Source organism: Haemaphysalis longicornis, unplaced genomic scaffold (assembly GCF_048455015.1).
Source record: "Haemaphysalis longicornis isolate Haplotype H1 unplaced genomic scaffold, Haemaphysalis longicornis Haplotype H1 scaffold_2, whole genome shotgun sequence".
Classification (NCBI taxonomy): domain Eukaryota; kingdom Metazoa; phylum Arthropoda; class Arachnida; order Ixodida; family Ixodidae; genus Haemaphysalis; species Haemaphysalis longicornis.
In genome coordinates this window covers 20926401-20953321 of record NW_027526295.1, presented here as the reverse complement: position 1 = coordinate 20953321, position 26921 = coordinate 20926401, and the positions used below count along the sequence as shown (strand labels likewise).

Below are 26921 nucleotides of genomic sequence, written 5' to 3'. Positions count from 1 at the left end.
TAAATTATGACATGGTAAAAATAGACACAAATAATAAACGCAAGAGACAGAGATTAATCAGAATTTAACTTGTTCTCACACGAAATTTTCTCATAGATGTTACCCGAATTATACTAGCAAGACGTCTGAAAACTGCCGATTACACTTCACACATTGCTATAGCATTTTTCGAAACGGGTTTAGCAGTCCCATTTTGTATTAAAAGGCAACATTTACAGCTCGTCACGAGTATGAATTTTGAGGTGTAGGGAAATTGAGCTGCGCAGTGATGTTTCGCCGCTGGGTGTTCAATATGGAAGTGAAGTTCTAACAAAACTATGTTCAATGCTCAACCGTCGCGTTAAATATCGAGTTTCGTTGGAGTGGGCCTCTAGAATGAAGGAGGCGACTGCAGATTTGTGAAGACATGTGTTGCGAGAGTACGTAAAACTTAGTCTAAGAATCACTGTGAAATTGTGGAAGCAATAGCAAAGAACACAATCAGCAAGTTTTTAACTAAAAACTCTTTTTCGCCCGTGAGGGTAAGCGTCCAGTTTCATTGCTGCCAGTGGTTGTTTTCCGGTAGTTGGTTAAACTGGTCAATGAAATGGAATCCCATAGAGCTTCAAACTGTCAACTGCTTCCCCGTAGCATGTCAATCTAAAACTGCATTCGAAAGCGAAACTTGAGGCTAAATGACGCTCATATGGACACTATTTTGTAAAATCAGCAATTGTAGGCATTTATAACCAATCAAGCAGAAATGCCAAAATCCGCATTTATAGGGACTATACAAACTCCATGAAAGACCTTGTTAACCTCTAAATTAGGCTCATATATAAAAACTGTTGCGATGGGAGCGAAAGGAACAAAACAGGCAGTTGCGTAAAATCCGGCTTTGTATATGACTTTCACCATTATCATTCGAATCGAATTTTAGACCACTGCAGGATGACGGCTTCCCCCAGAGAGTAAAACTAACTCTTAATGCGGGCTTCTTCAGTCACTTCTGTACTCCATATTATCGTTTTTCATCCCTTCATTGTGTTCACGGTCTTCCCTATTTCACTTTCCAGGACTTCGTTGCAACTCCGTTAAGGGGATTTCTAGTGCTTTAAAATTATCTATATAGATGAGGGCTTATAGGGCTTTCTGTACGCCGATTCCGAACATAACTTTGAAACTTATAACAAGGTTGTCTGAATGTCTTTTACAACCAAAACAACCAATCTTTGTGTAAAGAGGCGCGCGTTTCCAAACAAGAGCCCGTTTTAAAGAGCCCCAAAACAGGTGCAAGAGTGAGCGACCAGAACACCCGGTCGAGACTCAGTGGTGCTTACGCAATCGAGTAGGTGAGGCTACTACACAAGCACGCCCGTGTGCGGTCGATAGACAGGTGGTGCAAATAGAGCTCATGTGTGACGCTCAGCGGGGCTTACGCCCTGGAGGTGGCAATTATAGGTCGTAAACTCGGCTGCCTAATTGCGCTGGAGGCACTAGCGGAGCAGGATGGACTTGTGGCGGAACGCACGCGCGTTGGTAGAGCACAGACGCCCTCGTCACACTGAATCGCGCCAGACACTTCAGTATCGAAAGAGGCATCGGCCCAGCTCGCCTGACGTTTGTCGTAAGGTCGCGCATGTTTGACAGCTCCTCCGGGATCCGTGGCAGTGTGTCTCGAGTCCCAGTCAGTGTGCCTATGTTGCTGCCGAGATAAGCAACAAAAAATCATGCTCCGACATAATGCTGGTGACCGCTACATGCAGGCATCTCATTTATGGTGAAATATGTATACCGCGCCAGTCTGTGCAGCCGTACATAGGGGGGATTCGGCACAAGGAAATGCAGTGGAGGTCGCGACAGTAAGCTGTCCGGCTGGCGATTTGCCATGGAGTAGGAGCGTAGGAGCTGCGGTCGCGTAGGAGCAGCTCCTAGCGTAGGAGCAGCGGTCGCAGACTGAGTCCTTCTTTAAACATGCTAGAGTACCATGGGCGCACCAATCCTTCCTCTACTTCTAAACGCGATTCGTCCATCATTCTTCGTAAAAGCTTGGATGGAGAGCTTTTAAGACCGATACGGCCATCGCTACTGGCGAAAGGTGTCTGTAATGAACCTCGAGGTCCTCCGGCTGCCAGGCCGTCGTGAGAGAGCGGAGAGCGCGATTCTAGTAAGAATGAGGGCTTTCATGGGAATGGTTTCAGGTGCAGCGCGAATACGTGAAACCACTCGGTCGGTGCTGATGAGACTGATGATCATGAGTGCCGTCTGCTACAGCGCAGAACAGAAAGAAGTTCCAACACTCTCGCCCGCCGACACATAACGTAAGTGGGCCAGAGTTGGACGGTCTTTGTAGAGCCGAGGTGTTTCTTGCCCTAGGGGCTTTGAACCCAAACGTTGGGAAGGAGAGCCTCGTCGAGTTTTCTTAATAACAGATTGTCGGGTGCGCGTCATTCGAAAAGTGCGGCTAGCTTGGGCCAAGAAGGTTGGTACTCCTCCATGTCCAACCTCTTCATTGGCGTGCTGGGTCACGATTGTTGCAAAGTTCGCGTTGTTCGGCAGAAGTGTGGGGTACTGTGCTCCATATGTGTCGTTGCTGAACGCCTGCCCCAAACTCGCAATAAATCGTCGCCGTCAACGAAGAGTTCCAACTTCTCGGTTGGAGTATGCGAGAAAAGTTGCTTCTTACTTATACAGTTCACCTCGACGTCAAAGTGATCCTCTTCCATGACAACGAGATAAGGCTCTCTCCGTTGTACTTCGGTGGTTCTTTCATCCAGACATGTTAGGACCGTTTCTTCATCATTCTTGGTATGCTTGGCAGCTTTGCGTCGATGATTTCTTAGGCTCCGGAGTGCCATCTTTGTAACGCCAATGTGATCCGCCGGGTAAACCACTGCTTTCGCGGGAGCGCTATCTCATGTCGTTCGTCCATCTGCGGTAGTTTTTTTTTTTTTTTCAAACCGTGTCAATACCAGTTGGGTGTCAGAGCTTTATTCTGCCTGGTATTTTATGCCGATGCTTTTATAGACTGAGTCACGGTTCAGAACTTTCAACTCCCCGTCTTTCACCGTCGCTGCAAGCACGGTAACGCTTGCACAGGGAGTAATGTTGCCTCCTAATGGCATTGGTCTTTGAACCTTCCAGCCTAGCAATGTTTCCACTTATTTTAGCGTCATGGTGAGTGGTTTTACATTGCCCATTACTAGTGTCCAGGCGTAGTTCGCAAAATAGCAACTGATGTTTTCATTTTGTTGATTCATCATGCGTTGACGGCCAGTGCGTCCAAGTGCATTTCTCTCATCATCTTGATGATTTGGTCATTCGGTATAGGAATATGCTCGTTGCATGTATCCTCAAATTCACGTGCTTCGATCTGCACGGACGTTTCTGTATTTTCAACAACGATGACCATGCGTACTTTTCGAAAGGTTCTCTCCTCCGATCACCCACAGTTAGGGTTTCCTCATCTAAAAAGTCGCATCCTAGTTTCTTCGATGCCTCGGCAGTGATGAAACTGCATTGGCTTCCGCCGTCGAAAAGAATTCGGTGGCGTCCTTAGGATGCGGAGGCTGCTACTGTTGTGGTCAAAGTTTCAAGCAGTACGGTAGAGCCAGTTTGTCAGGAAAACAGGCTGACGGGTGTAGAGGTCAGGGTGTTGCTGCTTGGGGCGTCTGACGTGCACATGATCGTTGCGTGCTTCCGTGCACACTTGCCGCACCGCAGTCGACCTCGGCATTCCTTGGAAAGTGGCCTTTCTTGGCGAGAAGCTGCTTTTTTCGTGTAATTCTCCGTTCATCGAAGTTGCAGACCTCTGAACGATGCTTTGTGGACTGACAGAACAGGCACATCTGAGTGTTCTTTGCTGAAGTGTGTAGAACCGAGACGGTGTGTACGTAACAGTGTTGCTGCTGCCTAGGTTGCTCTTCTAGGTTCACAGCGACGTCTGAGGTGTGCTTACTTCCGTATGGTGCTATACGCTTCTCGACACTGCACTTGATCGTCGATGAACTCGAGAAGCTGCTGAAGTTCTTGTTCGGGCTGTGCCGCCTGTTTCGGTCAGTCCCTTATTGCTTGACGTGAGGTGAATGTCGTTGGTGGAGGCGTCGGTGGCTCAAGCGTTTGTGAAACTTCAGAAACAAGTCGCATGGAAATACTCTGAAAAGGTTCTCCCGCATCATTAGGCAGTAATTGGCGGGACTAGTGCCAAGCGCCTTCAAACTTTTTAGGTGTACTTGGACCTCGTCGTATAGCTGGCGAAATTGATGTACTTTCGATGACGACGAAACTGGTCTCAAGTCCAGAAGGCTTCTGAGGCGATCTTGTACGATGAGCCTTGCGTCACCGAAGCGCTTTCTTAAAATGTCGATGGCGTCTTTGTAGCTCTCCTCGCTCGCCTGGATTCTATAGATGGCCGATGCGGGAGCTCCAGTCACGAGGGCGTTCAGATAGTTCAACTTCTCTGTAGTGCTCAGGTCGCCGTTATGCACAGCCGACACGAACTGCATCCAAAAGCGCTGCCAGTTTTTCCGGTTGCCGTCGAACTTTACAAGGTCAGGCTGAGGACACTTAGCCTTGCTGGTGGTCGGAGCCTGGGAACTCGGCGGTCATGTAGGTTTGGATGCGAGTGCGTCTTGCAAACTGAAGCGCAGGGCCGCTGCCGTGTTCACAACATTGTCCCCCTATTTGTCCACGTCTGAGGTCTCACTGTCGAGCAGGTCGTCTGGCGTCTCGTCAAATATCTTGTCGTCGAGACTATTTATCTGCACGTTAAGCCTCACCTTGGACGCCGAAAGTCCTGGTTGCACTCGCAGTGCCCCTTCCGCTCCGGTTATTATACCATCCAGTTGTGAGCGGAGCGTCTGGCGACGTCGGAGTAGCCGTTCCTTAGCGGTCAGCTGGCGGCCGGGGATTCTGGGGCCAAGGTCGCAGGTGTCGCGTCGGTTTACAGGCTTACACGGTGCGGTGCGTCGATGAAGTTGGCCTTGGCTTGAGATCCCGGGTTTCGGCATCATGTATCGAACCTCGAGGTCCTCCGTCTTCCAGGCCGTCGTGATACAGCGGAGAGCGCACGTCTAGTAAGAAGGAGGACTTTAGTGGAACTAGCTTCAGGTGCAGCGCGAGGGCGTGCCACCGCTCGGTCGGCGCTGATGAGACTGATGGTGATGAGTGCCATCTGCTACAGCGCAGAAGAGAAAGAAGTTCCAACAGTGCCTGTTTCCCTTCTTTTAAAATTCACGTAATTATTACGTATTTCAATGATGTCTTGGAAACACGCTTTGTTCTAGATTGCTTGATGTATTGTTTGTTGCGTGTTTTTGGGGGTTTATTAGTAGTATGCATTGTTGGGTGAGGCGGACTTATCCTTCTAAAACTGCCGGCAATTGCGCCGCCTAATCTTCCCCAAGACCATATTAGAGAGCCGCAAACTCACACACCCTATTTAGCCCTATGGACTGCAAGAATACCAGTAGGATACAACACACCTTTCTTCGCACAATCCAGTGGTCCCTAGCAAAAATATTGTCATCCGATGTAGCATGGGGCACTCCTAGCTTGTGGAGATAAGGGAAAATGTTCGTCCGCTCAAGGCTGGTTTTTGAGCAGTTCATAATGTATTGATCAATGTCACCAGTCACACTCCACAATCGGGCACAAAGGGGATGAAACAATGTTGATTTAAGTAGCCAACCTGGTGTACGGGCTGAGTCTGTTCTTACTCGGTGGAGCAGAGAGGCTTCGGCTCTCTTGAGGCCTTTCGTTACGACTGGCTGGTGTACTGGTCGCCATGGCTGCCTAAAGTGCACGCGAGTGGTCTGTTTCTGTATATGTTGGAAATCGCACCGCGCTTGCACCATCTTTGTCGATGATAAGGTGTCCTTGGCTAGGCTGTCAGCATTTTCGTTTCTCGGTACAGCGACGTGCGATGGGATCTACTGAAATTTCTCAGTGAAGCCTTCATGCTTAAGCCGCTTTATAAAACTAGGAATCACTGTCTGGTTTTTTTCACAGGTATACTCCGCTGTAAGAGGGGAAGGGCTCACTTTGAGTGGCTGAATATTGCGCCCTTTTGCCATTGAAACGATGACAGTTGACACAAAGCAGCTTCTATGGCAGCAAACTCAATCTCTCTAGACGAAACCAAAGGCGTGTCCCTCGCTGCCCACGACATATTCAAACCGGGTAAGAAAAAATCCACCGCGCACACCCCACATGTTTTGTCAACCAATCCATCAGTGTATATGTGCATAGGGTCCCCACGCTTTTGTTCCAAATGCTCCAGCACCAGTGATCGTGCTTCAGCAATAGGTATACAACGCTTCGAGCGCATATGAGATAGTCAATGCACAATCCACACTCTCGTGAAACCAGTGCGGGTCCAAAGTAGCCCTTTTCCCAGGTCGTTTGGGACACAGCAATCCAAGAGTATTAAGGTTTGCATGGGCACGAGACTCTGCTTCTAATCGTAGATGCCTCAGTAATGCTAATGCAGCACTTGTTTCTTGGAGGCGCGACACTTTCATAACAAAACGTTGAGACGCCGGAAGACGGAGAGGTGCTGCCTGCGCCTAATTGAGGATCTTGTTGTTTCCGGCTGCCTGTGGAACTCAAAGAGACAGCCTAAGCCCCTTCCCGTGTAAAGATTCTCACCGCTCGTATTGTGTCTCTGAAGGCGATATGAGAGACAGCTGATAGAGCATGCTGTTTAAGATCAAGGCTTCGTCGAACTTGGCCGTAGATGCTGGGGGATTTTCCCACGTCACACCGCCTATTGTCCGCAGTACATTTAGTGTAGACACCACATAGGAAACCAGAGAGTCGACAACCTTTCGCTACTTCAACCTATGGTTGAGAACGATTCCTCAATGTTGTACAGAAGTAGCTTGGTTGGTCGGGATGTCATTCAGTTCGATCCAGAAACGTGCAGACCTGCTTCGCACACCAGCAGATAGAACAAAGCACGATTTCTCCACTGACAGCATGGGCCCTACTGTTTAAAGATATCCTCAAATATACAAAACAGCAAGTTGCGCTATTGTGACACACAAAGGTACCCTTGAACAGACGAGACAGCATGTTGTGCTTATGTGGCACGCAATCCCTTTGTCTGGTAACCGGTGTGTGCAATCAGATACAGCAGCTCCAAATTCCATGCTTGCTGTGCTTTTAAACGCCACTAAAGGAGGAGTGTAAAGCGCTGTGCCACTAACGACAGCGCAGCTGGATGCCACTAGCACTACCGGTACTTACTCCCATCACTGCGGCGACGTCCTAGGCTACCTTCAGCCGCCAGCGTAAAGCCAGGGCTAGAGGAGGACAGCCTCTATGACCTCGGTGTTGACGCATCTCCAACGGATGCCTTTTTTATTTAAACTAAAGTGTTTCTGACTGCGAAAATATTTTCCTTATTCTACCTTCCGCAAGAAAGCTGTTACATAAAGAGCTTTTGGGATCATAACGGTCGCATTTATTCGCTTTGGTGGAACATGGGGCTTTTTAAGGGGATTTTACCTTTTTGAGTTGTAAATAACGAAACGATATACGTGAACATGTGTTGTTTGGGGCATTAGCTAAACATTTCAACAAGCGTCTGTAGGGTAGGTTCTACCTTTCGGTATCCCGGAGACGAAAGTGACTGCAGAGTCGCGGTCGTCATCCAGATGATAGAAACAAGAAAGTACGTCACCATAAGGTTCACATGAATGGTATTCCGGAGGCAGCGTAGATCCCTGGAAGGAAATAAGTGGCATCATTACTACCATTCGCTCAGAAAAAGGCAGAATCTGTATTGTCCATGAGCAGCCGTGGTCGGAAGTGGCGATTTTGTCATCGATACACAGCCTCCTAAATATGTTATTGGCCATACGCAAGTAGTCAAAAGTTCGTCTAGCACTGCTGGAGTTTTATTATCTACATAGCAGTCGAGGGCTTTGTTTTCTGCCGAGAGTTTTGAGCTTTAATCAAATGACACCTTTTGCATTTTTTCTATTGAAGGCAGCCCGAACAAAATGTGCCCTTTAGTTTACAAGGCTCGAACTTCCCCTTATTTAAAAGCAAAACTGAGGCGCGAAGTACTCATTCAAGAGGCTCCAATACAGAGGTGCATTGCAAATAGCAGCTTCGGAACAGTACATACAATGATAATATATGTAATCTGATGGAAATCGAAAAATAAAACAAATCATAATAAATGACGTTAAAAAGTTAATATTTTTAGTTCGTTTTTTCACAGTTATTCTTACTCTGAATATTTCTTGCGCTGGTGAAATGGAGCATGCGTCTGTTTCTGCTGTGGTATAACGCGTCTGCCAGCCTTGCTTGATATGCAAAGACTGTAGCCCTCTGTTTGCGAACCTGCACTGATCCTGTTTGATGGACAATGTGTTGAATTTAATTGAAGGTTTCTGATATTGAGAGATATCCGATATTTATACATGCAGAAAGAACACCTAGGAAATCGTGTGCCACACCATTGACTGCTCGCAGCTCTTTTTTACCGCTACTCCGATGTTTATGACAGCTTGCTATTCTCAATTGGTCGCCATTAGTCAATCATTTATGATCGCTGGAAGTTTAATGAGCTTTTTGATGAGTGGATTGCACTGCTCTGACCACACTGTCTATTTTTACTTGAAAATTAGTCTTGCTTTCAGCTTTTGTTACTTTCCTTTTTCCAAAGTTTAGATGTCTTCACATGTCATGTCCTTTCCAGCTATAAGGCATTCGAAATGTGCAGCTAAATGGTTGGCAGTAGTCTGCTGTCTTCCCACTTACCCTCCCGGGCATAGTTGCGCCCCCCCCCCTTCCCGGAGCTAGAAATATTTGCTTTAAAAATACCCAGCGCACGAGAGAGCGTGCCGCGCGGCGATGACCCGGCGTCGTGCACTCTTGTGCGTGGGCTTTCGCCGCATGTGGAGCTTCTGTCTCCATAGACTTCCTAGTGTAGTGACCAGCGCGCCTTGAGGCCACCGCACCGAAGATGATCAGGACGAATTTGTTAAGCCATCCCCTCCCAATTCCCACATCACGACGGCCACCGGACACGCTGACGAACAAGTGGATGTCTACTGAAGCGAACACGCGCTAAAAGAGGATTTGCCCTACGCGGCTGCGCTGTCGGAAGATGCCGATGACGAAAGGGATGACAACGATTGCTACCGAATAAAACACTGTACATACTGTTACGGTGACATTTAGAAGAGTTTAGTTGTAAACCAGCACGTCATAAAAGGGGAAAGGACGTCCGAAAGGTGAGATAGGTGAGTTGCGAATGATGGTGAAAACACAATCATGTCATCCAACTAACCCAAGCACGTCGACCATTTCAACCCACGAAGTAGGATATCCATCATTCTTTCGAAGGTCGCTGGCGCATTGCACAACCGAAACGGCATTACCTTAAATTGGTAAAGACCATCCGGTGTGACAAAGGCGGTCTTTTCCCGGTCCATCTTGTCGACAGAGACCTGCCAATACCCCGAGCGGCGGTCAATTGAGGAAAATATTTTAGCCCCATGAAGGCAGTTGAGAGCGTCGTCTATTCTTGGCAGTGGGTATACGTCATTCTTGGTTATTTTATTGGCGTGGCGGTAATCGACGCAGAAGCGCCAGGTGGCGTCTTTTGTTTTTACTAGAACTACTGGGGACGCCCACGGACTGCAGGTAGGCTTGATGATGTCTTTATCAAGCATTTGTGCTTCTTCTTTTTGGATTACATCACGTTCCGCATGGAACACTCGATAAGGTCACCTGTAAATTGGCCTGGCATCGCCTGTGTCAATCCGATGCTTCACTGCATGTGTTTGACCAAAGGGGCGGTTCTGGAAGTAAAATATTTCACAATACGATATAAGAAGCTCGCGTAGTTCTTGGGCATGTGGTCCTGAAAGTTAGGCGCTGATCATTGTGCCAAATGTCTCCGCTAAGTTCGTTTTATATATGAGGTCACGAGAGGAAGCGGGTAGAGAAGTGTCGATGGGTAGCGCAGAAATTTCAATGTCGTTCAGCGGAGAAACTGGGGCGAGTGAAATTCCTTGGGAATGTAATCCAAACTTCAGAATTGGAAGGATGGTCTGGATGTTTTTGATGGTTACAACAAAGTTCGCCAGGATCACATTGCGCATTAGGAGAACGTTGGTGGCAGGGGACACGAGGTACGCACCGTCCGGGAGAGGGCGGCGGGAGGACAGCAGAACATCGGTGACGGCTTCAGGGCGCAGACGGATGAACTCTCCTGAACATAACTACGGAGGAACTTAGGTGTCTGGAGCATCGGGCGAAAGCTTTTCCTCGAGGCGTAGTAAACCCGTTGCGCAATCTATTAGTGCAGAATGTTATAACAAAAAGACAAGGCCCAGAGTCAAATCACGCGTGCACGTTTCTAAAACAGAGAACAAGACGGTCGTTGCGTGGCCCGCAATGGACACACGGCCCGTGCACATTCCAGTAATGGACGGTGTCCCTTCATCAGCGACACGAACATGCGACATGGTTGGCGTCAAAGCTTTACGGAGGTGATGGCGAAGGGGAGCACTCATTATGAAGATATGTGCGCCAGTGTCTATGACAGCGGTGATCGGAACGCCATCTATTTCAACGTCGATTAAATTGCCTCTAGTCGGCACCGTCAAAAGCGGATTTTCGGGCTGGGGTCGGAATGCAGCGTCACCTATGGGCGCTGCATGCATCAGTTTTCCGGTGAGAAGCGTCGAGGGGGCGGTGACGGGGAAAGGTGTCCGCTCTGCGGCGAACGTGACTGGTGGCGCCAAGTGGTGACTGGTCACATGGCCAACATGGCGACCGGTGAAACAGATAGGCTTATCGTCGGCGGTTCTTCAGTCAGCGGGATTTCGGTAGCGTGGAGGGCCGGACACACAGCGATGTCCAGGGGGAGCATAACTGTGGCGGGCGGCAGGAGGACTCGGTGAGAATACTTGCTGGAGACCCATGTTGCTAATTTCGTCTCGAACGACAGCTTGAATCAGCCAATTGGCTGGAACAGGGCTGTCGACCGCATGGGGCAGAGTAACGGCGGGAGTAGTGGCTTCCAGTTCGCGGCGCACTATCCTTTGGACGGTGTGTTCAAGGGAGTCAGGGTGAGAAGTCGCGGACCAAAACGGCTGGGGGGATGGCGGCTCGCAGGAAGAAGTCACAGCGGTGTTAGGCAACCGTTGGAACTGCTGCGTGACGCGGCGGCTCTTCATTTGCTCGAACAGTTGGCATTCGCTTAAGGTGGCATCGACTGTACTGCAGCCCTTACTCATGAGCAAGTGAAAAGCGTCGCCAGCTATTTCCTTAAGCACATGCGCAACCCTGTCCTGCTCCGTAATCTTCTCATCGACGTGAAGGCAGAGAGCCAGGACGTCGTAAATATAGGAAACGTACGGTTCAGTTGATGTTTGGGCACGGGATGCAAGTTCCGTTTTTGCGCGTAGCTGACGTTGGATGGCATTGTCGAATATTCTGAACAGTTCGGCTTTACAGAAGTCCCAACTGGTTAACCTGGCTTCATTGGTTTCATACCACGTGAGTGCCGTACCTCTCAAACAGAAAAAAAGATTGGCAGGCATGAGCGCCAAGTGGCAACTTTGTGGGCGCTGACCCGCTCGTGGCGCTTTATCCAATCTTCGGCGTCAACATCGTGAGTGCCAGTGAAGAAACTGGGCTCTCGGGGCTCCGAAACGACGACCAGTGGAGGCGACGACTTGCTCGGCGGAGCCACGCTAGCAGGAGGATAATGACGCCCACCTCGGAGATGCGTGATGAAGGATCACGACGCCTTTAGGATCGGATAGCTGAGACGAGAGGGAGGGGATGTCTGGCACCCTCCACTAATATGTTAGGTGGACGTAAAGGAAGACGTGTAGCCAAGCGGAACAAGAGGCATCCACACAGCGTATTTGCAATCCCGAGAGCAGCAGCGCAAGTTCCTCTTCTACTTCTACGTCTAGCTCGTTTTCCGAGTCCGAGTGCGCTACCGTTATCTTCTTTTGGCTAGTACCTGGCACATGCCCCAATGTGGTGCATAGGCTATGCCCTAACTCTTCCTCCCCTTAGCTTCTTCAGCTAAGACACCGTAGCAAAGCTTAAATGGTCTTTCCTTTACAATGCCTTACAAAACGGCTTTGCAGTGCAGGGGTCCGGCTGCTCCTTCTATCCTGGGATCCGCTGTCAGAGTGGAGAGAAGCCAGGTCGATCCTCAGCTCTGCCGTTTCGCCAGCCGTGCTCAACTTGTGCAAGCTGTGCCAATTTTAAAGCGACTTTTTATTGTCCTCAGTGATACCCTTGTACGCCAATACGTCTCCAGGAAAGCCAAATTGATTAGAACGGATGTTTTTGGGCCAGGTCTTCTACGCCGATGGAGTCCTTCCAGATCACACGAAACGTCAGCCATTGCGAACCTCCAGAAACCGAAGGACAAGAAGGGCGTGCGAAGATTCATTCGACTGTGCGGGTGCTACCGGCGTTTTGTGGCTAACTTGGCGCGCGTGGCAGAGCCACGTACACGCTTGACAGAAGACAGCACCCCTTTTTGCTGGGTAGGCAGCCAAAAGAGAAGCATTCCGCACGCTGCAACAATGCATTCCTCACGCTGGCTCATTTTGACGAACTCGCCGGAACGGAAGTGCACAAAGACGCCAGTGATATAGATTTGGCTGCCGTTCTTGACCAACAGCACAGTGCTTGCAAAAACATATTCGCTTGTTCACGCCGCGCGTTTTCAAAAGAAGGAAAAAAATACTAAGGTTTTAGGAAAGAGAGCCTTGCCAGACGAGGGCCTTACCCTTAATTCGCCCGTACCCATATTGCTGACCATTTAAAGTTGTCACAACCCATTAAACGCTGCGTTGGCTCGCCGATTTGAACGACCCGTCTGGCCGTCTTGGACAATGGAGCCTGCGCCTCCAATAATTCTATGTGAACATCGTCGATCACTAGCGCAGGAAACACTGAAAGTACGACATACCATCGAAGAAGCATTCTACTGAGTCCAGGTCGTCGAATCTGGATCCAAACCAACAAAAGATAACCTGGGTGATACTCGACTTCTGGTCATTGGAGGCATGAAACGAACAGAATCCTCCAGTTTCTGGTCCGGTGTACGACCTCAAGCCAGCTGGCGGGCGTCCTCCGCACACTGTAGGTATCCGTGGACATTGGCGTTACAGTCATCATGTTCTGTGTGCGGTAGCATAGCGTCACGCATCTCAGTTGACTGTCTTCACTGAACAAGTAAGAGCGGTGTCATCTGCGTAGTTTCGTAGCCAGACGCGTTGTGCGCAAACGTGACATTACGGACGACTTTGTCCCTTGTCTTTTGTTTAACGTTGCCCTACATAAGACAGCATATCGATATTTGGTTCGTTGAGAGGTTGCGTTAGTCCTTTCGTTTGGGTGTGGTACGCCATCGTTCTTTGTTGATACGTGTTGCTGTAGCGTAAGACTCCTTCCATGATCTCCACACTAAAGGCGCTTCCGCCATTCGTCGCGGGACTTTATGGGCTCCATGTCGCAGCCGAGCTTAATTTATGAAGAACTTCGCGACTTCCTGTGCAGTGGTTTTCGGAAGGGCGGCGGTCGCTGCGTGCACGTCCTGTAGTCTTTCCCTGCGACAATCCACTTGCTCTCGGCTAGTGACGTAGGGAACGCCAGCAGAAGGTCCATCCCGATTTGTTGGAATGGCACTGACGGGGCTGCGATTGGCTGCAGAAGTCCTGTGGGTCTCGTCGCCCGCGTTTTGCGTTGCTGGCTGTCACGACAGCTCCGTACGTAGTTGCTGAGGTAGAATGTAAGGTGGGGCCAGTAATATTCCGTCTTAATCTTTCCGATCGTACTTTCCATGCCGAGGTGCCCTGATGATGATTCGTCGTGACACGTTCCCAAGATATCGTTGCGGAGGCCGGCGGAGATGGCGAGAAAGTACTTCGTTCCCGTTCTTGGGTCACAGTTCTTTACCAGCACCAAAGATTTCAGGCAGAAAGGAGCGGAGCAGCGCTTAAAAGGTCTTCGCAGGACAAGGTTGCTTCCTTCAAGGTAGTCATTGGTGTTGTGCCATTCACGGAGGGCCGCTAGATCGATTTCGGTAGCGATACCGAGAAACGTGGCGTCTCCGTCGGCGTCATGTGGCGGCGGGTTCATAGCGGCACGTCAGGGTCATATCGGTTGGTAGTGGTAAGGTTATGTTGTGAATCGCGGGCTTCGGAGCGTGGTTCAGTCGTCGGGGGGTTTTCGTTTTCTCGACGTATAGCAACTTCACCTCCAGAAGTTGCTGCTTTTAGTTGCCCCTACGTGGTTTTCTGGATCTGCTTCGCGTAAAGTCAGCGCTGCTGCGACGGTTCGGTGATTGATATCGGTAGGCAGACGGCGATCGGTTCAAGACACCTCGGCGCCGGCTTGTCTGCGACATGTACTCGCGACCACAGTCTGGCGCTGGCCAGTTAAAGGGTGCGGTGCGTCCACTGGAAAGCCTCGTAGTACGAGTCGCTTGTAGTTGTAGGGGCACCGACAGTAAATGTGGTCAGGCTCTCCGCAATGGTAGCAGAGTAGCACAGCAGACGGCAATCTGTGGTTCACCACACGTCGGTTTTCCTTGGGGTCGAGTGTCGCGCCGTAGGCGCCAGGCAAGCGGCAGTGGACGGTGATACAGAGCCTCTAGAAGACGAGTTATAGGTGGGCGAGGGCGACGAACTGCAGTGGCGTATACCATCCATACTGTGCTGCTCTTGGGGTGCTTCCGGCAGCGGAGATGTTCCCGGTGCTTGTTTCACTTCGTTCCGGAGCGGGTTGCAGCGGCGTTGAGATATGTCTCGCGGCTCCTTTCTTGCTACTCCTCACCAGCCTTACAGCTCCTCCTCAGCCTTGCGCGGGTGGAATTGCGTAGGGTAGTTGTCGGAAACCACAAACAGTCACGTAGTCAGCATTGGCCCTGCCAACACAGTGGCGGCCATGCTTTTAGCTCGGAATTCTAGGGCTTCTCAATTTCTGCTTGCCTCGTAACGAAACTCAGCGACGGTTTTGGGTTGCTTATGGAACGCACACAGTCGTTCCTTCAGACCCCGCATTAAGAACATTAAGAAACGTAACTGCTTTCCTTCCGCCATTTGAGGGCAGGGACAGCACAACTTGAGAGCCTCTTCAGGTCTTCGACAAACAAAAGAAATAATTCGTTAGCGCGTTGTGTACGAGCCTGCAGCCAGGTCTCGAACCGCTATTTCCGCACAACCGTGGTTAACGTCGTTAAAAATTGTTTTAAATTCGTGCCTGGACTCTAAAGCGCTCTCATGGTTTTCGAAACAAATTCGTGTTTAACCTTTAAGGTAGAGGAACTCTTGCTCAGTGTGTCGTCATCGTCCCGGCGGTTAAACATGCTGATTCGTTCGACTTGCTGTAGCCAGTATTTTTTTTACCCGCCGCGGTGGCTCAGTGCCTAAGCCGTTGTGCTGCTGAGCACAAAGACGCGGGTTCGATTCCCAGCCATGGCGAACGCTGTTCTAATGGAGATGAAAAGTAAAAACGCCCGTTTGAACGAGATTTCGACGTAGGTTAAAGGTCCCCAGGCGGTCAAAATTAATCCGGAGCCCTCCACTACGGCGAGCCTCATCGCCTATAATGAACCAATCAACCAATCAAACCCTACAATCAACCAATCAAATCAATCTGTAGCCAGTTTTCGGGCTCCCTGGGGTTCTGGAGAATGACGGGGGGATTGCTAGCGTGTTTCATTGCAGTGGCCACGAGGTCTAACTTCACTTTTTTCGGAAGCAGTGCAAACTCCGGATGAAGACCTTGCTGTCGGTTGCTGGCGCGACTCGCGCTTGCCTCGGGACTTGCCGAGGGTGCAAGGTTCATGTACACCACACCTTCCCCTGATGTCACGGAGGAAAAGACGATGCATGTTTCTTCAGATGACAAACTAAGCCTGTGCTGCGCTAAAAACAGAAAAAATACCCACGCGGCGAAGGCGCAGGCAAAAGTGACGTGAGCAGGACGAACGAATGGAATGCCACGGCGTTTGCCCTCTCATCATTTATAGTTTTGCGTGTGCATTCTGGAACCTCCAAATTAGATCGAGAACAATTCAAATTATCTCAGTCTAGCGACAACAGGGTGAGACTCTCTCCCTAACCAATCAGAAAGCCTGCGCGAGGAGGATAGCACGCGCTCCGCTTGGTACACAGATAACACTCAGGACCGCAGGCAGGCACTCAATATAAACACGTAAGTAAAGAAAACCAATGTATGCCATATTACATGAAATTACTTACTTGTAATAGACGAATATCCAAAGCGCAATGGTTAATGCGCAGAGAGAAATTCCGTACCCAATATAGTACAGCGTTGTTTCGTCTACCTGGAAAAAAATAGACCACCGTCAGCCCCTACGTCAGGACGCTAAAACAGTCGTGGCTCGTACCGCTTCATTGCATACTGTGGGGCCTAACGCGCGGAAGGTACACCTGGACAATGAGGTGCCCCGAAGTAGAGAGCTCTGAATTAATTTTGAGCGCCTGAGGACTTTTAACATTGGGTGAAACGTCGACACACATGCCGTTACCACCTTTCGACTCCTTCTTAAAAGCAGCCACCATGGCCGGGATTCAACTAGAGTTCTTGGAGTACGCAGCATAACGCTTTTGCTACTTAGTCGCAGGTGTACCACTGTATTGAGCAATCGCATAATAAAATTCTGCTCTATTTCGAAAGACTTCGTCGCATGCTGTGTTGACCTCCTGATAGGAACGAAGCCATAACTCATCTACGGGGTTCGAGATTTCCAATTCATTACTAGGAACAGCAGAAACATGGATTAACTTAAAACTATTACGCGCAGTAATAGGTGCGCTTTGAAAATTGAGGGGGGATTGGGGTAATTTAGAATACCTTGCGAGTCTTACAGCAACGATGAATTATGAACACAGCAGTATATTGATAGTAAATATCAGCCAACTAAGTCAGCTCTGTTCCGGAGAGGCAACACGTAGCATTTACGAAAAAATATAACTAAAAAATCGGCGAACAGCAAAAACTCCTGCGTGTACGAGATTTCGGAGCACGTTAAAGATCCGTAGGTGGTCAAAATTAATTCGGAGCTTTGCACTATGGGGCGCCTCATCCCCCGCATTGCATTGGCGCGCTAAACTGTACAATCAAAATCAGTACTGAAAATTCAAATTTCGTTCTGAAGACTGTCATCAGTGACGTCGTAGAGGAAATTCCAAAACCGCAATTATCAGTACCTTTACTTCATTTAGTTGTCTATTCTTGCGATCGCTTGACCACGCAGTTGACATTGCAATATATATATGATCGTTCTGAAATAGACGTATGATGGTTGCTCACGAGTATGAATTTTCTGGGCAGAAAAAAAAAGGACCACTCAACAGGTGAAACTCCTATTACAAGGTCGTGATCATGCACCGTGGCGAGAAGGGTGTTTTTAATATGGTTAGTGACTGGACGGGGCACAAAAACAAGACAAGACAGATGACACACACAAGGCCATGATCGTGATTGGCTAACGCCGCGCAGCCGAAGCGCACTGTCGCTCTGCATCGATCTTTGTGAACCGTCTGCTTGCACTATGGGCGCTAAACGCGATCAGTAATGGCTTTTTTTGTAGTTGCAGTACTTTCAATTCAGTGACAAAGCAAAGCGATGAAAAACCTCCGCACGGGGCACCTTGAGCAATCTTGGTATGGTATTGGCGACACCGCGGACTCCGACCCCCTCAACATAAGCTGTAACCTACCGTGATGATGTGTTTGAAGGTGAAGGGTACGAAAACACAAACGGTGGCCGTCGGAGCCCAGGTCAAGCTCCAGCGGATGTGCTCCCTGTCTGTTTACCAGGCAGGGAGCTCCGGGACCTCTCTCGGTATCTGGGTACCCCGACCGAAGGAAGTACCCCCGTCCCCTACTTTTATACTATAGCATAAGGTATTTTATAACCCTTCCCAACCCTCAAATATTATCGCTCCCTGAAAAGGGGCTACACAGAAGTCTCTTTCCCTACAGTTTCGTCCATCTCTCTTCCGAAGCCCAATCATTTTTCGCCCTTCTTGGTAACGGAATCACTGGATAACTCAAAACCTATTACCTCCCAGTCTGTCGTTCTCATTTCCAAGTTTCTCGAAAGCCTTGTAGGCAAATTGTACAAGGCTAAGAAGCTCAAAACGGGAGAAGTCCTAATACAAGTAGAAAACAAACAACAATCATCTAGCCTCCTCAAGCAAACGCGCATGGTCAATGTTGACGTCAAGATCGCGCCCCATCGCACCCTTAATAGCTGCCAGGGCATTATCTCTGATGGGGATCTAATAAATGTGACTGAAGCAGATCTGCTCGAGGGCCTACGTGATCAGGGCATGACAGCAGTGACGCGAATCACGATACGCCGAAATGAGCAAATAATTGCTACTAAACACATATTCTTGACGTTTGACCGCTCAACACTTTCTGAGTCAGTCAACGCAGGTTTTATGAGATATCCGATCCGACCTTACGTGCCAAACCTACGCCGCTGCTTCAAGTGTCAGTTGTTCGGGCACAGTACAGCCTCTTGCCGTGGTAAACATACGTGCGCCAATTGTGCGGCACGTGATAACGCAACAGACAATTGTGCATAAGGCAGCTTCACCTGTGCAAACAGCCAGGGACCGCACGCTGCGTATTCTAGGAGTTGTGAAAATTTCAAGCACGAGAAACAAATCATTGCCTTTAAAGTCATCGAGAACATCACCTTCCCAGTTGGCGCAAAAGAGGTTCGCCTCTTTCCCCTTGGGGAGGTATGCCGACGCGGCTCGCCTGAGGGCGGAGCGGCGTCTGGTTTCGGCCGGGACCCAGTACCGCGAGTCGGACTTAGTCCCGCCATCCCCCCCCCCCCCCCCCAAGGGGTGCCCCGGGCAGCCTAACCCGCCGCTGCACCACTCGCTCAGCCAGCAGCGGCTGTGGTTGCAAGCGCGCCTGTTGGTGATGCCACTGTATCCAATGCTTACTCTCCACCGGCCCAAAGCACACGCGAGGGCACGGAGGAGATGGAGACGGAGGTACCCGCGGCAGTTCCCACCCCAGCCGCACCGCCTCTGCCATCCGGGGCGCTCCTGACGCCCTCAGCGGTCGCGACTCGAAGGAAGGTGATAAAACCAGGTGATAAAACCAGGTGATAAAACCCTGGTGATAAAACCAGGGTACCACAAACTTCTATTTGGCAGCAGTTCTTGTCCCTGCACTATAAGTATCAATGTACAGAGTTCTATAGTGACGCATCAAAAACAGCAACCATGCTGTCTTGCGCTGCTCGTGGGCCAAACTTTGATGCATGCAGAAACATGAGCACATACACCACAATTTACTCAGCTGAAGCATATGGAATCTTATGCATTGCACAACACATTCCTAAACAAAAAATTCCAAAGTCCGTCGTATATACTGATTCCTTGAGTGTTGTGCGCGGATTGGCATCACACAAGTCGTGAAAAAACAGAATTGTCAGTATGGTCCTCAAAACTATCATGTCTATATATGCCCAAAAACTTTTTATGGTCTTGTGCTGGGTTCCAGGCCAAGCTGGGATTACGGGCAACGAGGTTCCTGATGAGGGCGCTGCTGCCGCCGCAATCAGGAACACAGTAGACATAACAACACTACCACACACTGACCTTAAGCCACAAATTCGATAACACCTTCGTAACAAATGGCAAGCACAATGGAATGAACAGACAAATAACAAGTTACACGTAATAAACCACATCTGAAATCGTACCCTACTGACTCACACAACAGACACATTGAAGTTACCTTAGCTAGGTTGCGGATAGGCCACACACATGTAACACACTCGCACCTTCTCACTAGCTCTCCAAGACCTGTGTGTAGCAGTTGTGGGGAGGGCCTATCCGCAGTCCATATCCTAATCACATGCAAGGCACCCAACACAACAATACACAGACACTTCAAGGAACTATAGAGACAACGCATTCCGCTACACCCTTCCTTGTATTAGGGGTGAAGCTCCTCTTGCTCAGGCCCTGTCCCGTCCCTCGTTGCGCCGTGTACATACCGCTGATGATGATTGTGGCAGGATGCCCCTAGGGATTGGCCAACCAAAGATTGGACGAAGAGGTCAAAACGCTAAACGCGTTCGTTGCTAGCCAACAAGGAGGAGAGGAAGAAGAAGAGGTCGTTCGTCGTCTGCGAGCTCAAGACACGTACCGCGGGTACGCGATACAAAACGCTCTGCAGAAGGCGACGGCCAAGGTGGCTAAAATGTCACACACCGAATTTGCCAACTTACCCATGGAGATTCTCATCGTCCCAAACAAGCCCTACATGATCACCACAAACATCGACGTCGTCGACGGGCTTGTCAACGGAGCGGTGGGAAGTCTCAAGCTTTGCGAGGAGTGGTGGTCTTTACGCGGCAGCGCCCGGTTTTGATCCCACGACTCTATAGCCGCTACTGCAGGTACGTAGCGCTCTTCCCACTGCACTACCAACCGAGACGCGAGCATGGCTATGAACGCGCCTTATCTCCTTCACTCATTCAGATGATGCCCGCCGTCAAGAAGACCTATAACAACGTGTCGAGTAATTATATGATGTGCCGGCGAATGTATCACAGTTTTACCCATAAGCATTTTAGCTTCGCCCCTCTCATCATCATTCACTTCGCGGAGATGGCGGGATTTTTTTGGGTGACAATGCCATGGTTTCTGTGCAACGCGTTTTTGAATATTTGTCTGATGAAAACTTTTTAAACCTGATTTCCTATCATGCGCAATCAAAACTGGCCCTATACACCACCCATCACCTTTGCTTGTAATTGATTTTACTGTTAGTCTGGCTTACACATTTTAGTAGCCACTGTTTCTGTTATATACTTTTGTTTGGTGCTCTTTGCCCCAGCTGGCCGGAGAAAAGAAAATCCAAACCATCAATATCATCAAAAGAATGAGAACCCTCTTTATTCGCGTTGTGCCCATGTTGAGCTATTTTCCGAATTAAACGTTCGCATATCTCCAGCAGAGTTTCCAAATCATGCTGTCTGCTTATCGTGCCATCGACCAGCAGTGTTAGATGGTGAAAGTTATTCTTCCATACCGTTTCGTCGTGACAAAAGTAATAAAGTTACGACTAGCTTTTAAGGGGGTTTCGTTTGGTCGCCCATGTCGCAGCTGTGGGTGTCTTCTTGCCGTCCAAGCAGTGTACTGAGCGGAAACGGGAGTTTGTCGTTGGTACAAAGTATTTGCGGTTTATCAACTGCATCCATGTATATCTCAAATCGGGGTCGGGTTTGAAGCGGTGCAGCAAATACATATCGCAACCACACATTTTCGTCACAGCATGTCGTCCACATTTCCTGTCGGCGACTTTATCTCGCTTTCTGTGATTGTTACCTACGCCACCACCACACAGTGCTGACCAAGCGGCGTTTGCGACATAAATGGAGCCGCAGCATAAAAGTAAAACAGCTTAAGTTGCGCAAGAACTAAGCCCACGGTGACAAACACGGTGACAAACACGGTGATAAGCACGGTGACAAATGCAAACACTAAGGTTTAGCTGATCGCATAGACAGCCTCGAAAAGAAATTGAATCAACTTAACAGTTTGTCTACCGATGTTAAGAATATGAAGTTGTCAACATCAAAGCTTGAAAAGCAGGTATCAACGCTTATTGACAAAGTAGATGACCTTGAGAATAGAAGCCGCCGAAATAACTTACTCATTTACGGGTTAGAGGAGCCCTCTGAAGAAAAGTATGAGGATCTCAAAGCAAAAGTACAGGAAGATATTTTTTCAGCAGAAATTAGAAATAACCGTAACGGCATTGAAAGATGTCACAGGCTTCGAAAAAAACAAATGACCTGTGATCATAAAATTTCTTGACTACCGTGAAAAAAACTAACGTTTTGTCGAGTGCATTTAAATTTAAAGCACATTGCCACTGTCTGAAAACTTTTCCAAACGAGTTCAAGAAACACGGAAGCAATTGTGGAAAAGTTCAGAGGAAGAAAGACTGCGCGGCTGTAAGACAAGACTAGTTTATGATAACCTTAAGGTTAATGACGTCTTGTTTTTTCATGGGAAGAAGGAAAGGGGTCACGCTTTAGACTGAGCAAAAAAATCGAATTGAAAAAAAAAACACTCCGGCCTATTAAAATACCAAATGTAAATTGTAGGAGCGTTCTTAATAAGGCCACTGAATTAGAAGCAATAATACTTTCTCATGATCCAGCTATTGCTGTTTTGACGGAAACGTGGCTAAGGATCTCGGTTCGGGATAGTGAGTTTGTTCCGTCTGGCTCCAGCGCATACAGAAATGACCGGGGTAGTAAAGGCGGCGGTGTTTGTGTACTTTTTAAAGAAAACCTTAAAATATGTAGAATGGCAGATATACCAGGAGTAGAAGGTATTTTTTGTAAGGCTTACCACAATGATGTCCGTTACGTTATAGGAGGTGTTTATAGGCCCCCAAACGCTGCTGTTGACGTGCTGAATGAATTGAAAAATTATTGGAATTTGAATATTAAGCATGATGACCGGATTATAATGACAGGAGCTTATAATTTACCTAATGCAGATTGGAAAAGTTTTGCCTTGAAGCAGCGTGACCTTTCGGGTGAAGCTATGCTTGATATTTGCTACAGTTTTGACCTCCTTCAGTTAGTTGAAGGCTACACGAGAATTCAAGTTGCCACTCAGTCAACCCTAGATCTTTTCTTCGTTAACCAGGCAATTACACCTAAAGCAAGTACTGAGATATTTCCTGGAATTTCCGATCACCATGCTGTGCTATTTACCCTACGTATCACAGTTTTCGGCAAGAAGTTCACCTTTTTATCCTTCCCTAGTTTCGATCCTGCGGATTATACTGCTATTATAGATCTCCTTTCATTCAACTTTCACGATGTTGCGAATAATGAAACTGATATACATAATTTATGGATCTGTTTTAAGGACACTGTCAAGGAATGCACAGAATCATTCGTGCCTCTGGTAACTTAAAAACCGAAGCGAAAAATTCGTGGATTTCTCTTGTGACACTGAGGTTATGAAGGCAAATAAAGTGTCTAATGGAAAAACAAAGTCTGAACGTAAAGTATTCAGACCAAATCGCCAAGCTTTCAGTAAAATTGAAAAATCACATTCAAACAGATAAGCAATGTTATTTTGGGGAATCCTTGCCGAATTACTTGACCTCGTGTCCCGAGAAATTTCGGAGGAGCATTTCGCCCACGTCGAAAGAGTGTGACGTCTTTAATGTCGGCGGTATTCTTACGCACGACAATACTCGAATTGCAAATGCTTTTAACGATCATTTCAAGTCGGTTTTTTCTTGTGACAACTCTGTATTACCGCTCTTTGAAACTATTTCGCCGCGAATGCCCGATATTGTTGTTAGTGAACAGGGTATATTGAACATGCTTGTCAACCTTCTAGACGGGACAATATCACTAACGCGTTCTTAAGGAGATACGCTGAATGAATGTCGAAGTACCTCCATGTTTTTTTTTACAAAATCCTTGCGCGAGGGCCAGATTCCCGACGACTGGAAAACAGCCAGAGTCTATCCATAACAGTCTATCCATAAATCAGGAAACAAGCAGAGTGTCAAAAATTATCGTCTTGTCTCGCTAAGTTCGACCGTTTGTAAGCTTCTCGAACACATTATCCACAATAGTATTTCACATTTTCTGGACAAACATAACATCCTAAATAAACATCAGCATGGATTCAGGAAGGGATTTTCAACAACGACACAATTGGTATCAACAATACACGACTTCGCTACTTCAAATAATAATGGCAAACAGACAGACGCAATTTTTATGAATTTTTGAAAGGCTTTTGACAAGGTTTCGCACAATAAATTAGTATACAAATTAGAAACAAATTCTCGCGAATGATCAACTTATTAAACGGATATCGGCGTACTTGAAAAACCGGAAACAATTTGTAGTTTTTAACAATCATTCCTCTCACAATGTTGCTGTTGACTCTGGCGTCCCCCAAGGGTCGGTTCTGGGTCCCCCTCTATTTATTTTGTATATTAACGACATACTAAATGATATCCCTGTAAATATTAGGCTCTATGCGGACGATTACGTTATTTACTCTGAAATCAAATCCCCGAAGGACCACGTTTTGTAAACGAGTCGCTAAACAAGGTTGTTTCCTGGTGCGAGGCTTGGCAAATGTTAATCAATTTTGAAAAAATAAACGGTGTACATGTCCATTTCTCACAAGAAAAACAAATTGAATTTTCAATAGTTTACAAACAATGCCATTCTTTCCGAGGTTTAATCCTACAAATATCTTGGGTTGTGGATAACAAGCGATATTAACTGGACAAAACACATTGACATAGAAACTTCCAGGGCTAATCAGAAACTATTATTTTTACGAAGGACTTTGAAATTTTCACCTCCATCCGTCCGTATTCTCGCTAACAAATCGATAGTCCTGCCCATACTTGATTATGCCGTCGTAATCTGGGACCCATTTGCTCAAATTAACGTTCATAAAGTAGAAAAAATATAAAGAAGAGCAGTTCGCTTCATAAATAACAGTTATGGACGAACCTCGGTAACTGAACTGTTAGTCAGAGGTAACTTACCCTAACTTTCAGAAAGAAACCGCATATCCCGATTAAAATGTCTATATCAATTATTAATGGGCATTACAAGATAGATATTGGAAAAATTATTTCATTTTCTTCAGGTTACGCAACTAGACAACGCCATGATCATAGAATAACTTCATTCCGTACCCGCAATATTTGCTTCAAATATTCTTTTTAAGTACGAATGCACTTTATAAGCGACCCTGAATTCCGTTGACCGCCGTCCGTCCACATAGCAACAGCTGCGGGTGCGCGCGCTCCTCGTCTTCCTTGGCAACGGGGGGAGATGGGCGCGCGCTGCCTGGCCGCTGACATGGCACATACCCACGTGGGGGATTGGCCAGGAATCTCCTCGTCTTCCTTGGCAACGGGGGGAGATGGGCGCGCGCTGCCTGGCCGCTGACATGGCACATACCCACATGGGGGATTGGCCAGGAATCGGGCGTGAGAAGGGCTAATGCACCCGCTTAAAGGAGTACTGACACGAAATTTCAAAGCTGAGATCCGCTCTAGCAATCAAGTACAACGACAACACAAATAGGTGTCTGTGAATAAATGCATCTTTCTTTCTTTGTAGTTGTCTGTGTGTGTGTGTGATCTCTCTTTCGCGAACATTACCGAACCGCGCAAATTCAACTCGTGCATTCGCACTTTCACATTCTTCCCCTCGGGGAAATGCGGGGAATTTTTTTCCATAGAACTGTGCAGGATTGCAATAGTTTAAAGAACCATCAAGTCACAAAACAATCTTTAGCATCCTTTGCCGCTGGTCTGGAATAGCAGAAAAAATAATTTTACTTGTGTGCTAGCTTTGTTTTCTTTCATAAAATGAGAGTGATGTTTCATCTGTACTATTTTGTTACGTTTGTTTACGTTTGTAAAACTCAAGTGATGGTTCTTTGTTTGCCCTGTTTTATATGGCTGCCTACTATGTGAAATGTGAGTGACTGTTCCATCTGTTTGCCTGGTGTTATATGCTAATCTTTTCGTCTTTTGTACCCACCTGCTAAAATAACTACAAAGGATTGCAGCACCCATAAATAAATAAATAAAAAAACAAATAAATAAATAAATAAATAAAAATAAAAAATAAATAAAAATTAATAAATAAACAAATTGTACTACGCAGCGGAGCACACCACACCGAGTGCACTTTACAGCCCAGCGCTCGAGTTTGCAAGTATTTTCCTCCTATCCCGGCCTCTGATGCAAAATGGTGTATATACGGAACTATGTGCTGCTGCTCCAGAAAGCAAGGACGCGGGTTCGATTCCTGGCCGCGGCGGCCACTTTTCTGATGGAAGCGAAAAAGGAAAAAACACCAATGTGTTCGAGACTTCGGTGCACGTAAAGATCCCGAGTCGGTCAAAACTAATCCGGAGACCGCCACTGCAGCGCACCTCGTCGCCTGTGAAGCGTCGGCGTGTTAAACCCCACAATGACTCATTCATTCATTCATTCATTCATTCAATCATTCATTCATTCATTCAATCATTCAACCAATCAACCAATCAATCAATCAATCAATCAATAATCAATCAATCAATCATGGATTTACGGGAAGACGGAGTTCTTACCTTTCATGACACAAGGCATACCTTTATTAACACATGACCATAAAACAATGCATACTCTTCCAAATTCGATGGTATTTTTACTTGTATAAGGATTCAGAAACGCCAAATCATCCTTCGTATGAGTTCCGTTTATGCATATTACACGGAAAATGTACATAGCCTTATTTCGCCACAAGTTGATAATATAAACATGAGCACTATGCCTACTTATTATTGAGAGAATTCATGTGATTCGACGGCTTTTGTAAATAATATACCCTCTAGTTTCTCCTCTTCGTATTCACATAAGTCCGGATACATGGAAATTTTCACTAAGAATGATACAATTTCCACTTTAAACTCAAATATTGAATGTACTGAAGGATAGAAATGAAAAACCTTCGGCTGCTCTCACCAGTTGTGAAACCATTGCGAGGAATACAAAGTATGTAGACCGCCGATCAACTAATAATGATAGCGCTGATGAAGACGATGATTATGTTGAAACATGACTTAACCCACGTGTTCACAAAGCGAAAGTTTGGCAGGTCACAGAGACGCTGAAAGTACATAGCAGCAGGTGAATGCGGAGATGGGGAGGAACTAAGAGGAAACAGTTCAAATATCCAATCTACACGAACATACAGTGTTCGGCAGTAGTCAGGAAGAGTCCAGTAGGCATTCCGTGGTCGTTAACGTTAGCGGTTGCTCAAACGGTGCAGTCCAGGTCGACAACGAGGTACCGTTGATGATGTGGGAGAAACCT

The 26921-nt window shown here is 47.5% G+C and overlaps 1 protein-coding gene across 1 annotated transcript in view; it reads right to left on the bottom strand.

The window, feature by feature from the left end:
- The window catches only part of LOC144168788 (diuretic hormone receptor-like), a 252961-nt gene that overhangs the window by 72421 nt on the left and 153619 nt on the right, over window positions 1-26921 (bottom strand). The window contains exons 5-6 of the mRNA XM_077697759.1: window positions 16242-16327; window positions 7586-7706 (exon numbers count right to left, since the gene is read on the bottom strand). Of these exons, the coding sequence (XP_077553885.1) occupies window positions 7586-7706; window positions 16242-16327 (207 nt within the window). The remainder of the gene's footprint in view (window positions 1-7585; window positions 7707-16241; window positions 16328-26921) is intronic.